Below are 17,426 nucleotides of genomic sequence, written 5' to 3'. Positions count from 1 at the left end.
TGGTGGTGACATTGGTTGCCCCTTTATTTGTCTTACTGGTGTAACATGAGGGCACTCCAACAAATGCAGCTGTAATAAAGTGAATAAAGTGCCTAGAGACTAGGCTAGAAGCTTCACAATGAAGGAAATGGTGAGCAAAATTCAGGCTCTGACCTCCATTTCCTCTGCCAAAAAGCCCAGCAGGAGGGCAGGAGTGCCCATTCTCCCCTCTCACCCCACTCCAAGGCACATGCAGACAACATATGGATGCTCTCAGTGAGGTACTAAAATGATCTTATTTCTTACACTCCAGAAGTTTACCATGGGAATCCACAAATGTGTGTTTGCAGCTGGGGAATAATTTGGAATAATATGCTCTTGGAATAATTTGGTCAGTGGTGGAAGGTGCCAGGAGTAAGGACTGTGGAGTAGGGTTCCCACATCTGTGTGCAGAAAACATCACTGGAGCCTGTCATGGCTGTTTGGTGCCTCGGATGGCACAAATGAAGCTGAAGCCCAAGTGTTTGAGCAGCACCTGTTTTGGCATGGGGGGAATTCACACAGCCTCGAGGAGGGCTCCTCTGAGCGAGCTGCCTGGCCCAGGAGGAGCAGCTCTGGGGCCCTGGGGGTGCTCCTGGCGTGCTCTGGGGCCCTGGGGGTGCTCCTGGCTTTCTCTGGGCCCTGCTGCACTGCTGGGGTTGGGCCGTGGCTCTGGGCTGCTGAACAGTGCTGGGCATGGGGGTTGCTGCCAGGTGTTGGATTGTGGCTGTCCTGCAGGCACAGCCTGGGAGCAGCTCTGCTCACGGGAGGGGTGGCTGGCAGGACCCTGCAGGAGGGTGGAGGCCACACCAGGAGAGACACCAATGTCTTTCAAGTCACATTGGTAAACCTGGGCCATGGGCAGGGGGTTTGCCCCAAAGGTGGGTGCCAGAGCAGGAAGAGTTGTGGTTTTTCAGAACAAGATGTCTTTCTTTCCCCAAGATCTTCCCAGATACTGCTGTCCCCCATGACCCATCCCATGCCACGTCCTCTCACCAGAGAGATGCTCCATGACTTGTTAAACCTCTCTGCACAAATCCACATGGTGTCTGCCGTGAAGGGAAACTATTCCAGGATGACAGGAGGAATTTTCACAATGTACCAGACAAGGAGAGGTAAGAGCCATTGAAGGACAGAGCATCATGTGCAGTCGTGTGCTTCCCCTGCCTTCTTGGGCCTGAAGTCTTTTGCATTGTTGGAATCAGCTCAGTGTCCTTTGGTTTTGCTTCACACTGATCACATGGCACTTGGACATCTCAGTCCAGGGTAAATCAGCAGCTGAAACAAATCAGAAACACCATTTCCCTTTGGCTTAGGGAACTATAAAACTTTTTATAGAACTCTACATATTTCACCTCAGCAGCAGCATGTTCTTTGGCAGGATCATACTTCATTTGAAGCACAATAGAAACAATCATGATTTGAAGGAACAAGCAATATTTTTTCTTCCTCACTATTAATCTCTTTAGGGTTTTTTGTTGTTTTTCTTGTTTTTTTTTTTTTTTTTCCTTTGGGTTTCTTTTGTTGTTATTGTTTTGGTGGAGGATTGTGTCATAACTGTTTAAAGATCACTTTTAATCTTTACCACAAGAAAAAAATATTCTTCTGAGTATATCATGGCCTTTTTTAAAAAATCTACATTTTAGTTTAACTCAAATAGCAAAGAATAGTATATGACTACTTTACAGCTACAGCATAATTTACATGAGCAAAGAAAAGTCAACTGTCTTGGATGAGAAAGCAGTGTAGAAAACTGACTGACTTTAGTATCTATGAGAAGGCACATTGTAAATATCTGAGAGACAGGAAGAAATTCTGCTGAAAATGACATTCTCAGGTTTTTAATGTCTTTGTTTCTTCTGCCAAATGTAAAATTTATTAAAAAATGATTCCTGCCATATAAACACATATAATATTTTAATTTCTAGTGTGCTTTCTACAACAGCTTTGTGTGAGTGCATCACTTGTCAGCACAGACCTAGAAAGGAAAACTGAATGCAACAGAATACTGTTCTCAGCTACAAGTGTCTCAGTGGTAGATATTGTTTAAGATTGTAATACATTTTATTTCTACATTTCCTACTATTTGTACATTTCAGGGTGTTTAAAGAAAAAAAGAAATATAAGCATGGCTTCTTGCATCTGTGTGACACAGACGTATCATTATCCATCTTTAAAAGGTTAGGAAAGAGACATGTAAGGGAGCCTCTGACAGCAGATGTGTTGACAGAAACTAGGATATTAAAGACTTCTATGGGTGTATTTAAGCAGAAACAAAAATGTAGCACACAGTTTCGTAATTCTGCTAGATGAGTGCACACATGGGAACAAAGCCTGTCCCTCACCCGCTGCAGCCTTGGGCTCCCAGGCAGAGCCAGCCTGTCCCACTGTGTGCCTCGGCTGTGCCATCAGGGGCTGGTGCACATGGGTGCAACTCTGCCCTGCCAACCATCCCTTTCTCAGGTCTTGCTGCTTCTGGTTGGATCTGCCTCCATATCTTTTCTTCCAGACATAAATCTGTCATGCTGCAAAGTGCAGATTGATATATATAGTGTGCCGTTAATATATGAATACAGTGAATATAGTCCTGCCTATGTGTGCCAGCACAGGGTTTAATATGAATCTCCCATCTGAATGCAGCAGTTTAATTAAGTTTATACTTAATTTAAATCATTACTTTTCAATTCTTTCTGTTTATCTCCTTAAATGCAATGATTTGGAGAAGGGACAAAAAGCTGATAAGGAGAGGAACAAAAATAATATTTAAAACCTAGTGGTTTTATATTTTTAAAAAGCTTTGTGCAAATACTAAGCAGCTAGTCTGGAGTAGCTGGCTCAACAGAGAACACATTGATGGGTTAAGAGAAAAGGGCTTTTGATGATGCCAAGGTTTCACTGATTATTCCAAAACTTAAATTTACAAGTGTCATTATGGCAAGAAGATGGCAATGAATAAAGTGAATTTTGCCCTTTATGTAATGCTTAAATAAATTATGGTTTAAATTATTTTGTGAGATCATTTCATGAGTTCTGTTGCCCTTCAAAAATCTCCTTTTTACCTTTCAGAAGCTGTAGAAATGTTGCAGTTTTTATTCCTGATCCAGTCTGGTGCACTCCATCTCACCCCCTACCACAGCAGTGGGTCAGCCATTGAGCCCTTTTCTGATGTAGACCATACAGAGCACTTCAGTCAGCAGCTTGTCCTAGTTCAGAGCAGTTTTAGACTTTTAGTGGTGTTGAAATGAGGCAGGTCTAAGGGTACTTTGCTGAGCTCAACTGTACTGTAAAATACCATTGTCAAAAGGAACTGGGTAGCTCCATTTATTTTCAGATCTGAGTCAAATCCTGACCTAGCACCACTGTGTTCACCACTAAACCATATCCCCAAATGCCACATCCACATGGCTTTTGAACACTTCCAGGGATGGTGATTCCACCACTTCTCTCAGCAGTCTGACCAGCCTTTCAGTAAAGAAATTTTTCCTAATATCCAGTATATGCCTCTAGCAGAACTTGTGGCTGTGACCTCCTGTTCTGCCACTTGTTACCTGGAAGCAAAGGCCAACCCCCACCTGGCTACCACCTCCTTTCAGGTAGTTCTGAAGAGTGACAAAGTCTCCCCTGAGCCCCTTTTCCTCCAGGCTAAACACCCCCACCCTCCTCAGCTGCTCCTCATGGAACTTCTGCTCCAGCCCCTTCCCCAGCTCCACTGCTCATCTCTGGACATGTTCCAGCACCTCAATGTCTTCCTTGCAGTGAGGGACCCAAAACTGAACACAGGATTTGTCCCCCAGTACAGGGGACAATCACTGCCCTGCTCCTGCTGGCCACACTATTGCTGATACAGGCCAGGGCCATTGGCCTGCTTGGCCACCTGGGCACTTGCTCAGTGTGACTTGTTCAGCCACGGTCAAACACCATTGTCACCAGCACCCCCAGGTCCTTTTCCACCAGGCTGCTTTCCAGCCACTCTCCCCCAGCCTGCAGCACTGCCTGGGGTTGTTGTGACCCATGTGCAGGACCTGGCACTTAGCCTTGTTAAACCTCATCAAATTGGGCTCAGCCCCCTGATCCAGCCTGTCCAGGTGGATCTGTTCCTGCAGAACCTGAAGTCATTTGGACTGTGTCATCAATACACATATAATAGTCACTATCTAGTAATTAAAGATTGTGTTAAATAGTCAAGGACTCAGATTCTGAAGGCTGTGGATGAGCAAAGTGGGAGGTGGTTATGGGAAGGCTGTTCTTTAACAGATACAGCTTCCAGCCCTGTTCCCAACCAGCAGGTTTGTTAACAAGGACTTAGGTCCTCTTACCCACTTAGAGGAGAAACGTCCCTGAATTCCCTGATGGCATGAAGTAGGACATAGATGTGAGATTCCTCTACAGGCACAGAACAAATAGAATTAAAAATTAGTAAAAGGTTACTTGGTGCATTCATGTGACATCAGAGGGGAAAGTGGTAATTTAAACTGGAATTGGAACTGTAATGCTGCATCTTCAGCAGTGATATTCTGATGTACTGCTTTTCGCCCATTTTCAAAAAAGTTCTGGCTGAAAAGAACTGAATTATTTTAAGTCCTAAATATTTAGAATATTGCTAGTTCTCTGCAAAACCATTAGAAAGGTATTAATACCTAGTGTTTAGGACTATTAATTTCTTGTCTGTTGATGGTCTCCACATGGAGGAGCTGTAGAGTTAGAAATGATCCAAGAAAAAAACACTTCAGAGATGTCCTGTCTTCTCTAAGTTAACTGAGCAACCCCAAAATCTATCATAAATGTTGAGGTATGTGAATGCTTTCAGCTTTTGCTGACCATAACAAATAGCACTAAAACTTGGAAAGATGGATTGGGAAACTTTTTTACTTTTTTTATCTTGGCATCTATTCACTACATACCTGAACCTGCTGAGATCACTAAAATGAAAATGGCAAATAAGATTTTTCCATTTCCTTTGTCCTTTCTCTGTGCCTTTTGAGGGCTGTGTCAGATGTGGGAATGCTGAGAGCTGCCAGCCCACACAGCAGCTGTGAAATGCAGACCTCTGTGGTCATTCTTCTGCCTTGTTGAGCTTCCAGCAGGAGTTTTCAGAGCCCCTTCCAGATGTGAGCTCTGGAGCCCTACAGCTTATACTGTGTTTCAAGGGTAACCCAAGGGTCATGGAAGATAAACTTTATGGCTAATCCTCGCAGTGGACAGGTCACATTTTGGGGCTGACATGCCTTGTGGAGGCATAGCTTGTGTTAGTCCAAGACCACTTTTTCTATGTAGCTGAAATAGCTTCTTCAAAAAAAGAAGGAATAATCTAAGTCAGTCAAATAGTTGTCACAACTGTGACTGCACCTTCCTGCTGTCATTGCTGTGGTAACTGCTGTGGTTTAGGAGCCAAGGCAGTGTGAATGCAGCTTGGACATCAGTATTTTTAGTGAAGGAAAAGTGTTGGGAGTGAGCCCTGTGTTGGTTCATTTTCATCTGGAATCCACTGAAATAAAAATTTCTGTTAGTTATTTGCAGGATTTAGGTCTCTGTGATAAGTGACCCCAGGCATCAGTGAAGCCTCCCACAGTCATTCACTCTCTCCAGTGGGATGGGGGAGAGAAATAGAGAGGGAGGAATGTGGGTAGAGATAAATACATTATAATGAGTGAAGGGAAAAGGGGAGAAACCACAGCAAGTGATGCAAAGACATTTTCTTTACACCTCCCCCAAGCAGGCTGGCGCCCACTAAGACTCCAAGCTGGGTTTGAAGGACAACCCCCAGTTTTACTGCTGTGGGCAGTGTCATACAGCATGGAATAGCCCTGGGGTCAGCTGTCCTGGCTCTGTTCCTTCCCTGTCTCTGGCACACCCCCAGCCTCCCTGCTGGATGGAGAGGGGGCAAAGTGAGAAACAGAGAATGCCTTTGTGCTGCTCAGTGACAGCAAAAACATGGGCATGTTGTTAGCACTGTTCTAGTCACAAATTTAAACACAGCACCATATGGGCTGCTATAAAAAGCTAAATCCATCCCAGCCAGACCCTGCACAGTCTCCTGCACCATAAAATCCCTGGTTTTCCATTCCTCTTTCCTGGTTTCCTTTTCCTGGAACAATTTCTTCCTGTTTCCATTTTCCCACTGTACTTAAAAAGTGTGCATGAAATGAATGTTTATGCCTTAGAAAGTGCTAGAAACACCTTGCTGTGCTTGAAACCAGTGCTAAAATTATAAGGCAGTGATAAACTCATGAGTGTTTCTTAGTTAAGGTGGAACCATCCATTCTTCTCTCTCCACACAGAATATGCACCAGTCTTTTCAACAAATATACAAACACACCCACGAATATTAATGACTATAACAGAAAGAAATTATTCAATGCATGTTATGTTATGTTTTATGTTATGTTATGTTATATTATGTTATGTTATTATGTGCTATATATATATGCACATATATATTTATTGGTACAGCTGAATTTATTTCCAGACTTAAGCTTTATAGAAAGGGTGCTGAGAGCGGATGAAGACCAGAGTTATCACTGATATAATTACCAGACTTTTGAAAATCCATGTATTCTGAGCAGGACTGCATTAGAGAAAAACTAGAAAGGAAATCCATGTGTCTTTTATTTCTGAAAGTAAAAGGTTCAGATCACATGTGGTTTACCCCAGACACATCCTCAGAAGAAGTAGTCAGCAGCTGGGGAAGAATGTCTCTCTAATACACATCTTGTCCTGTACATACTCTGCCTTCAACTCCATTTACGTTGATCCTTGTGTCACTTTGCAAAAATATCACAGTGTGGAAGAATTTCACCACTGATCTAGTCAGCATTTGAAATATTCCATACTTCCTTTGCTGATCTTGGTTCCCTTCACCTAGGCAGGATCAATTTGTATTTCTGCTGTGTCTACACAGTGAAAAAAACCTAAAACAAATACCTAATACCAAATAAATCTTACTTTCATGAGAATCTGGATTATAACTAGAAGAGGGCTGAATCTCATTTCTTACCTTCATCCTCCTGAAGTAACTCTACAAGTGTTGCCTTAATGCAAAATCTTTTTCTGCTTTTCACCTGGAAACGTATGGGTACCTTTGTGCTGCAGTGCTTTAAAGAGAGCTCAGGCACTCAAGACAGCTGAAAGAGGTTGGAGCATCAGGCTCAGTGCTTATGGCAAGCAGGGCAGTCCCTTGTGTTCTAGTGATACTGTCTGATGATTTCATGCAATGTGTCCATTTCTGCCTTCTCATAGCTACTCATGGCTTGCAATGACCCTGAGCAGACTAAAGGCAGTCAGTAATTTACAATGGCATCTTTTTGTTATTTTACTCACTTTATCTCTCTGTAAGAGACCCATCCTTTGTGTGATTGTATTTCTGAAGCTTTTCTGGTCAGACAGAGAGGCTCTTGCATTGCTCTAAGCTGTGGAAGCCTTAGCAGACTAAGACAGGAATCTATCAATAACTTTTTCCCTTGCCTGCCAAACTTGAGCATGTCCTGAATATCATGAAGCTGTGCTAATAGATCTAGCAGCCAGCCTGTTCAAATAAAACCACAGGACTTTGAAATCACTGTGCTTGGAAAATCTTTAGCTGTGCTCAAGTGAGAAATTATTAACTTGTATTAGAGCCAAAAGTAAATGAAAGTGTATGTATTCAGCTTTTAAGGATAAGTTCTTCTGGATATTGGAAAGATCACTATGAAACACATTTCAGTCTACTATCCCTTTATTTCATGTTATTTTTATTTATTCTGAGATTTTTTTTTCTTTTTATACAAAATGTATCCCCTGTATTCTATGAAAGATAAATCCTGCAGAAGAAGAAAAAATCAGTTCTGGGGGTTTTATCTATCAAATACCATTTTTTATTTAGTGATTCTGTAACATTATCAGAAACAATCAAGATCTTAAGGTCTGCTTAGATTTGGATATGTTTACCACCAACTCTTGTGTCTTGTATACTAACAACCATTTTTATCATGACGTCAATATTTAATACCCTGTATAGAAGAAGATAATCATGTTTATTTAATGGCAAATATTTATACCTCTTTAAATTGTTTCAACGTCAAGGCAAACTTTCTTTAAGGTCGGTCTGACATACTTCCACAATAAAATTAGGGGAGAGGAGACATCTCAAATTTTCCTTGTTTGAATTCGGAAGGCCTCTTCCTGCCAAGGCAAAACACTTTGTAAACTCCCTTTAGCATTACAATTTTGGGTCTTCTGTTTAATATGTGGGTTTTTTTCTCTGTATTATCTCATTAAATAAGAGGAATTTCCTCATTATTTCAGAAACATTCCTAATGTCTATACTCCACCACGGGCTTGATCTGCTTGAATTAGTCAAAACCACTTGTATTTTTGTGAAAACAAAATTCAAAAAATATCTCTGTCCTTGACTAGAGGGATGAAGCAGTGCTCTGCAGGTCTGAAAGCCAGCTCTGCCAGTTCCAGCTGCTGTTCAGTGAGCAGGGATTAACAGCTGTGACTGCCACATGTGAGCTGGGAGCCGAGAACAGAGCCTTGGTGGTAACCAACGTCAGGATTCTTTAATCAGAATGTTGCCAACATAATGCACCATGTAAATAAAGAAACACTACAAGTAAAAACTACCAACTTCATAGATTAAGAAGGTTAACAGTAATACTAGACTTAAAAATGATGGATAAAATTATTAAGCTGTTGGTTTCACTTAGAGATAACCACTATACGAAGCAGCAATGTTCACTCAATTTGCTAATGTTTGAGTAATTCAGTTCTTAAATGCAAAGGTGAACCTCTGCATGAACTGGAATTTGCTATAAAATAACCTTACTATTTAATCTTGTAAATTGCTCTTTGTTATTAGCTTAAAATATAAAGCAGTCATTTGATTTCTGTTGTTCTGTGATTAACTTACAGTTAATACTTGTTTGAATTTACTAGTGTTTGTTTCTTTTTGTTTGGTTTCATGATATTAGTTTTCATTTGGATGCTGTTCTGCCAAATTCAGTTGTCAATTTTGGTCAGTTTATTAAATAATTGGATAATTGAATAAAGTCTCAATGAAGAGAGGTATCTCAATGCTGCCTTTTTTCATATTTATTTAACTAATATGATTTTAAACCCAGGTCAGAAGTAACTGAAAATTGTTAACTGATGAGTGATGAGTTTGCTTGCACTTCTTTCAAATAATTGTGCCATCATGTAGAAAAATTAATTAGCAGAGCTCAGTGCACTGAAATCATAGCTACATTTTAAATTAAACAGCCACTTCCAGAGAAAGGCCAGTAGGCTGTGGAATATTTTTCTGAAGTGTTGGGCACAGGCAGTGAGATGCAGAAGAGCTGGTGATGGTGTCAGTGCCTGTGAGACAAGTATTTTGTTGTTGTGTGAAAGGGCTGCAGCACTTAGGGCTATTAGTTTACTATCTTTTGTTAGTCCTCAACTCACACAATCAAGAAGGAAATGAAGTTACAGTTCCTTGCCTGAAGCTTGTTTACCCAGGGATGGGAATGCCGTGCCCACAGCCACGGTAAAAGGTGATTAGGTAGAGGTGTGACTGCCACATCTGTTCATTAGCACCCCTAGTCTTTCAGCAGGTATTCCTCACAAAGTGATGTACACCTACAGCCTGTGCCTCATTATATTTTGTCAGGGAACAGCACAAGAACAGGCTACTTTGTTTTAATTACAATAAGAATTCCATATTGATGATGTGTGTGGTTATACACCAAAAATTGCTTGAATGCTGCAGGACAGTACTGATGGACCTTAATTTGAAATGAAAGTAGCTCTTCACATCACTGATGCTGGATCTGTTTTAATTCATCCTGCCTGAGCATTTGCACAGACAAAAACATCTTGCTGCCACACTGACAAACAGCTGATATTCTATGGAGACCTATTTTAGGTGGTCAAAGAAGTTCAATAAACCATTTACTATTCAAAAATTAAATTAAAATTTTACTGTTTGTATATAAAATTTAGTTTTTATTCTGTGAGGAAAAAGCTATGATCTAACAGGAGCCTCTTGATGTCACAGAGACAACACCACAAGAAACTACAGTTTGCAAATAATGCATCACTGCAACTAATAGCATCAACAACAATAATTTCCTATGTAAAAAACACATATATGTGAATAATATTTAAGCAGCAAAAAGAACTAACTGAGGAAATACTATGCTTCTTCCACACCAATTAATCATAGCTAGGAATAAGGACAAAACCTCTTCTCTTTGCTTAAACAGCAGAATTTAATTATTGGTTTAATTATAACAATTCTGATGAAATCTAAAGATGCTAATTACCTGTCTCAAGTTTCAGTCAAAAGACACAGAAGTATCTCTGGACTGAGATTTTCCACACAGAATTTACACTGGGATTTGGGTATCCATGTTGTAATTCTCAATTACTACTTTTATTTGCTAGTGCTGCTAATTTTTTTCCTATGCCTTTTTATTTGAATAACTAAACAGCTCTCCATAAGTTTTGCATTCAGGTTTGCCATTTGTTGCATGGATTAAATTGTCTTTTGATGAATTGTCTGCATGCTTGTTCTGTGGCAAAACTATGTATGCACTTTACAAAAAAGTGCATACATAGCATTTCAGCTCAGCAAGGGCACAACTAAAGTGTATTTTAAAGTGTGCATGACAGAAAGGAAAATATGCTTTTTTGGAAATCATATTATAACAGGTTTTTGCACCAACTTTTTCGTTGGCAATTAGGTGCTAATTAAGCATCTAAGAAATTGAGCCCATATTTTAATTTTGTGTACTTTCCTTTCAAAATGAAAATTGAAGGAAGTGACTGTTCTGATCACCTGATAGTACAGCTCCCAGAGTAATTTCTGAGGTACAGGATGAATATATGCCCAGGTAGGTGGAAGACATCCACACAACATCAGTTCATATCTAATAATAACAAAACAAACCAAAAAGATATTCTGAGGGCATAGCAATAAAACCCCCTGATGTCCAGACCAACCTCCATAGGCTGAGGTTGTTTTTGTGCACCAAAATATGTCAGTCTTGGTTTCCTGAGATTTTGAAATCATCTAAGCAGGTCAGATAAGAGCTCCAGCTGGCTTTAGACAGATTATCTCAAAGATGATAGTGCCCATGTCAACAAACACTTGACTGCAAAACTCTCTACAGAAGCTTCTGCACACTACAGACAGGAGGAGCTGACAAGTCCAGCTTGCCACAACCCCGGGGAGGGAATACCAAAGGAGCAGAAAGCAGATTTTCACTTTTGCAGCCTTTTCTCTGCCTGTCTTTCCCTATTTTTATGAAGTAGTAGGACTAGGTTGATATGTCCTATCAACAATGGAGCACCTGAACTGACATTGACATTAAAACTGATTTTGCTTGTCAAAACCATCAAAACAGGGAATTTTGGAAGTGATGAATGTTGGAGTGCTTAAATATTTTCAATACCTTGTGGCTAGTTTCACCAATAAATGGCATTTTGTAAATGCAGACAAAAAAAAAAAAAATCATTGCAACATAATCTACAAGAAAATTCCCTTTCCAGGCGAAGAACATCTGTCATTTCCAGTGAATATCTCTGAGAAAGTCTGTTTCAGAGCTGGAACAGGAACACAAAGGTCCTTCCTGTAAATCATGTGCTTGGTCACACTTCCCATGGTTCCTTACATACTCTCTTCTACCTATCTGGAAACATAGTTCAGCTGCAGTAGGAAGGTGGTTTGGTGAAGTTTTTGGTTTGGTGAAGTTTTTGACTTTGGCAGTTCCTTGCCAAAAGAGCAGCTTGCCCAAAGCTCTTATAGCTGAACCTTTTGAATCTGTCCAAATATTTCAATTTATAGTACGTTTACCCAAGCAATCGGGCATGTTAAAACTGAACCCAAAACATGAGGTTAGCATTGCCCTTTGGCTTTATGCTGTCCCCAGAGTAATTAACCCTGATGAGAGGTTCATTAGCTGCAGCACACAGCCACACTAATGCAGCTGCACAGTTTTGAGGATCCCAACTAAATACTAAATACTTCAGATGGCACTTTGCCTACTTGTGGTATAGTTTAGGATTTTTTTTTAGTTTAGGATTCCTGAGCATGACGGTGTCTCCCTTACTTACCTCTTACATTTTCCTACTTCTCTGATTCCATTCTACTACACATTATTATATATTTTCTGATCCCTGAGTCATCCCTGCCCCTAATTCATCATCCCTTGTCTGTGTTAACTACTTTCACATTTAGTGGACTTTTGCAAAAAGTTTCATATATACTTATGCCAATCAAGAGTGCACAGGCAACATCTGATGGCTGAACTCAATCAAAAAGCAGACATATCTTTGGAGATAGTCCTGATATACAGATCAAACCCTTTGCATTTAATTCTCTACATTTCCGTCCTGTGCATGTTGCAGAATTGCACTTTTTATTCCTACTTTTGTTTGTGATTTTTTTTAAAGAAATTAAGAGTCTCCTCATTGTCAAACCAGTCTAGACAATGCCTTGCCTATAGCACTGTCTTTTGATATCATTCCATTTACATTGGATGGGAAAGAACCAAAGAGGAATGCCTATTTATATCTTACACCAGTTTCTGCTTTTCTCTCTTCTTGCCTCCTTCTTTTATTCTGATATTCCCCAAACATATACAACAAATCCCTTACATTTCTTCAGTAAAACCTGAAGCAACCAAGCTACAAAGAGGGATGCCTATCCCCAGCACTGAGTGTATTTTTAGATTTATCTGTTGCTTTTTCTTTCAATCTGGTCCCATAATGAGCACTCATGATGTAACCCACATCTTTACACAAAAGTTGTCAGAGGGGGGAACATGGATCATTGCTATGCAGCTGAACCCGAGACCTCTCTGTCACTACTTCTGCATGGGCTTGAATTTGTTTCTGAGTTTCATGCTTATGGACACTGCCCTAAATGCAGTCATATAATCAGAGAATGCTCGAATGGTTTGGATTGGAAGGGACCTTTAAATACCATCTAGCTCCAACCCCCTGTCACAGACAGGGAACCTGCCACTAGACCAGTTTGCTCAGAGCCCCATCCAGCCTGACCTTGAACATTTCCAGGGATAGGAAGTTCACAATCTCTCAATAACCTATCCAGTGTCTTGCCACATTCATAATAAAAAAAATTCCTTACTCATATTTTATCTAATCCTAATCTCTTTCAGTTTAAAGCCATCACCCCTTGTGCTATCATTACATGCTTTGTACAAAGTCCCTTTCTGGCTCTCTTGTAGACCCCCTTTAGGTACTGAAAGGCTGCTGGAAAATCTCACTGGAGCCTTCTCTTCTCCAGGCTGACTCACCTGCTTCAGCCTGTATTCACAGCAGAGGTGCCCTCTGATAAACTTAGTGGCCCTCCTCTGGACTGGTATTCCTTACTACTCATATAGTTACTTATTATAGGTGTTTGAAGTTGTTCAATACCATTTTTTGTGACACAGGGTAACAAAAAGTTCAAAAGGTAATTTTGATATGCTTTGTGGAATTGTTTTCATTGTCATTATCAAATTCTGTTAAACGCAATGATAGTGCAATCTATTGAGGGCATTGCAGGATGCATCCCTCAATAGCTGGTAAAAGACATTTTAGATGAGATCTGATAAAGTTCTTGTCATTGTTCAGGAGGAGGGAAGGACTTGGCTAAAGGAACACCTGAATTACACAAGCTCACCTTGCCACCCCCACAGCCCGGCAGTTTTTGTACCAGGAATGAGAACTGGCTCTTTTCCAGGAGGTGTGTCAGAGGTACGTGAGCCTGGCCCTGAAGTACCTTATTGTGTTGTAAGTCTTTCTGGAGACCACAGGCGTGTCCCTGCCTTTATAAACCCCGAGCTGCTCTTCCAACCAGCTCTGACTCTGACAAAAGAAGGGAATTGCATCAGGAGCTGTGTTTGGGTGTCTCTGAGCCCTCTGCAAGGTATGTATTTTAGTTATTTTACTTTTGCACTGTTCCACTTGCAGCAAAAGGCTACTGTGAAATCATTATCCATTTTAATGTTATAAGTTGCTGTCTTTGCAACAGAACTGTGAATGCCATATGAGGTTCCCTAAAGAGGGGTTTATGGAATGAAAATTTGTGTGTAGTACAAGGCATGAAGGAAATCGAGTAAGAACTAAGTAGAGCCTGCTCATATAAGCTGTTTCCTGTGTATTCTGTATTCTAAATTCATGTAACTAAAGATATTTGCAGATAACTGAATGTTGAAATAGATTCCTTATTAGCCTGGCTGCACATTGATTTCTGCTTTCTAACACAAAAACTTGGCTACAGAGATAACTATGATGGAAACATTTAAAAATACATTTAGGGATTTAATCATCAAAATTCCAGGTTCAAACCTCTCTTTGATCCTGAAAGCTGCATTATAAAGGCAAACACCTACAGAAATAAGCATGTTCTGTGCAGATGCAGGGATCACCTTGATAATAATTTGCTAACTAGCTACATTTCAAAACTGAAGTTGCACGTTTATCCCTGGAATTTGGTGGCTTTAAACACAGCCCAGTACACTGCAGGTTATCTTCAACAGCAAAAAAGGTTGTTCTGTTTGTTTAGCAGTCAAGATGGAAAAGAATGCATCAATAGTTACTTTTTGCTCTCTGGAAAGAAAGCCATAACCAACAAAGACAACCTTTTTTTTTTTTTTTCAGAGCAAATTTGAAATACTGGCATAACCAGTGAATTTTCAGGGTGCTTAGAAAATAGTTTTCCTCAATGTAAACCAAAGAGTTTCCTTTTTGTCTGGCATATTTTTGAAGAATAGCCAGAGGTTGGAGTCAAAAATTCTTATGAGTCATTTTACAGAATGAGAGATAGTGGGAGCAACCCTTTTATTGTTATCATTTAAGATATCCATCTGATATTGACAAATCCAAAGTTTAAATTCCTTCTCTGAGTGCAGAAGAAATTTTAATTAAGGTACCTCAGTCACTGGGCAGTAGCATGTTCCTGGCAGTGATTCTTCTGTTCCCCATTGCATAGATAAAGAAGTAACTGAAAGTTACTCCACAACCTCTTACAAGGATAATTCATAATGGTATTTAAAACAGGTACTATCTACACAAAGGACAAATAATTTTGCTGATAACATCACTTTAATAGGTACCAAAGAGCAGTGCAATGCCATGTCTGAAGAACTTCAACTCTCAAATGTATTACAGCATTATTTGAAAATGGTTTTTATTGTTTTGTTTGTCTGTTTGTTTGTTTGCTTTGAAGGCAGATAACAAGAAGGACAGAGACCATGAGGATCAAAAGCTTTGGACTCCTTTGTGTGTTGATGCTGGTATCTCAGATGCTACTAGCCAACTGTGAAAGACAGAAGGAAAGAAAAAAGGGAAGACAAGGCATAGAACATGGTGGAAAAAACCAAAAGGAATCTAACCAAGGAAATGAAAAAGGGCAGAAGTCAAAAGGAGGAAAATCATCTCCAAAAGGCAAGTTTGAAACCAAAGAAAATGCTGAGTGCACCTGGTCAGTGGTGGACACAAATGCTGTCACTGTGCACGTACAGTGCAAGCACGGTGACACAGAGTTCTGGTGTGAATTCTCTGGAAACCCTTCTAGCTGTGCACAGTATGCAGCAAACCAGAAATCCTACTGGAAACAAGTCTCCCGATCTCTAAAGAAGCAGAAGCATATTTGTCAAGACCCCAAAAGTGTACTAAAATCTAGATTGTGTAGGAAAGGCCCACCAAGTGCTCACCTCAGGTTGACTCACTCAAGCCTGCTAACAGCAGTGGGTCTTGCCAAAGAGAACACAATGCATCACGCAAAAGAAGCTGTTCAGACTCCAGCAGATGCCTCTGTGACTGAAAAAAGGCCAGAACACAGTCCTCAAGACTGTGTTGAAGATATAGATTACATTGACCAGAACAAGGTGGCTGAGGAATACTGTCCAGAAATCTTGCTTTCTTTCTGCAAACTTTTTGTCACAGCAGTCCAAGACAAACGATGCTGAGGAGGTGTTTCTAAAGCTCTGAATCATAAAAGTCTGGTCTCTTTTAAGTTACTGCAAACTAATCCAGATTTTATTCTCATGTTATATAGTGTATATAAGCAAGAAGGAATATATTTTTCTGATTTTGTATATACACATCAGACTACTCTAACACATTTGAAGATGTTACAGATGTTATGTGCCCGCAGATTGCTGCCCAGTGGATGTGTGACCAGTGGATATCACATACTCTGTGCAGAAGTGTACCAGTAATATCCTTGGCCCTCTTTGAGCTGTGCTAGCCACAGTGACAAATTCAGTGTCATGAACTTCTTGGTTATGCACAATGCTTCTGACCTAAAAATTATTAAGAAAAATAAACTTCAAAATGCATTAAAAGTATTTCCTCTCTCTCATTGTGTTTTACTAGATTTCTCTATAAGTGCTAAAGCTTTGTCAAAGAATGATTTTTCACAATATCCAGGTAAAGTGTTGTTCATAAAGTAGTTTTAAAAATACTTCTGCAGCTTTGCAGTGTTCAGCTTTTGATAGTGAGATACATTATCGTTAGATTTTCATCATTGTAATAATGAAGGGCAACAAGATTTTCTAATTGTCAATAAGTGTGCAAATTGTCAGGTTTTAATCTCACCAAAGGATCTCAAAACACTTTGAAAACACAAATTCCCTCTTTTCTCCTACAGTCTGAAGCACATTGTACAAACTTTCTCAGAGACACAGGGATAGAACGAGTTACACAAGTTGTACATAGGTGCTTATTCAATACATAAAGAGCTCATATTCTACACTGCCTGCATGGGTTTTTGAAATTCTGTATTCTTTTATCTTTCTCTATGGAGGACACTAATATTTTTCTGTTCATTAAACTTCATCTGTGTTAAAAAACCCAAACAAAAGATCAAAAATCCACAACATAAAAACCCCACCCAAAACTCCAAGAATAAAGATTTTAGACAATGTAAAGCTAAAGAATGACAGCTAATCTTTGCCAGTTTTTGACAATTCAGCTGGAAGAATTGTAAAATACAGCTTACACTTTTCTTGTGGATCTGAGCACAGAAGTATGGTCATCTGCTAGTGGTCTGCTTGAAGAAACTTTAAATTTCATGAAAACTATTCCCCTGATAATTTCTACCACATTAAATTAGCATTTCTGCCTCTTGAGAAAATATAGCCTGTTTCCTTCTGTTAATATGTCATTGCTAGAATATTTTTAAGATGTGTAGTTATGACTTGAATGTGGGATGATGCTATTAGTCAGAGAAACTGAGAAGGATTCAGGTGCAATTTTACAAGTAAAAATGGCAAAAAAGAAGCAGATTCTTCTACTGAAGCTGTAGTCTCTGCATGCCCTGTGGAAACACTGGTTGTTAGCAGGCTGTGCAGGATAAATTTGGTTGGACTGGTGCCCACAGCAAAGCAAAATTCCAGTAAAAAGGGGCATCAACACTAACACATGTGAGGCTGGAAGAC

At 39.9% G+C, this 17,426-nt stretch overlaps 1 protein-coding gene across 1 annotated transcript; it reads left to right on the top strand.

Annotated features, from left to right (window-relative positions):
- The first annotated feature begins 13,751 nt into the window (after positions 1–13,751).
- On the top strand, positions 13,752–16,334 carry FGFBP1 (fibroblast growth factor binding protein 1). Its single transcript, XM_021554326.3, has 2 exons — positions 13,752–13,909; positions 15,212–16,334. Exon 2 carries the CDS (start codon positions 15,237–15,239, stop codon positions 15,951–15,953), a length of 717 nt encoding a protein of 238 aa, XP_021410001.1. The 5' UTR covers positions 13,752–13,909; positions 15,212–15,236; the 3' UTR covers positions 15,954–16,334.
- The last annotated feature ends 1,092 nt before the right edge of the window (positions 16,335–17,426 follow it).

The sequence above is a fragment of the Lonchura striata genome, chromosome 4, assembly GCF_050655825.1.
Source record: "Lonchura striata isolate lonStrDom1 chromosome 4, ASM5065582v1, whole genome shotgun sequence".
Taxonomy (NCBI): Eukaryota; Metazoa; Chordata; class Aves; order Passeriformes; family Estrildidae; genus Lonchura; species Lonchura striata.
The sequence above is the reverse complement of the archived record's forward strand: the minus strand, read 5'-3'. Positions and strand labels throughout refer to the sequence as shown.

Coding starts and splice junctions, on each gene's coding strand:
- FGFBP1 (XM_021554326.3), top strand. CDS start 15,237: ATGAGGATCAAAAGCTTTGGACTCCTTTGTGTGTTGATGCTGGTATCT.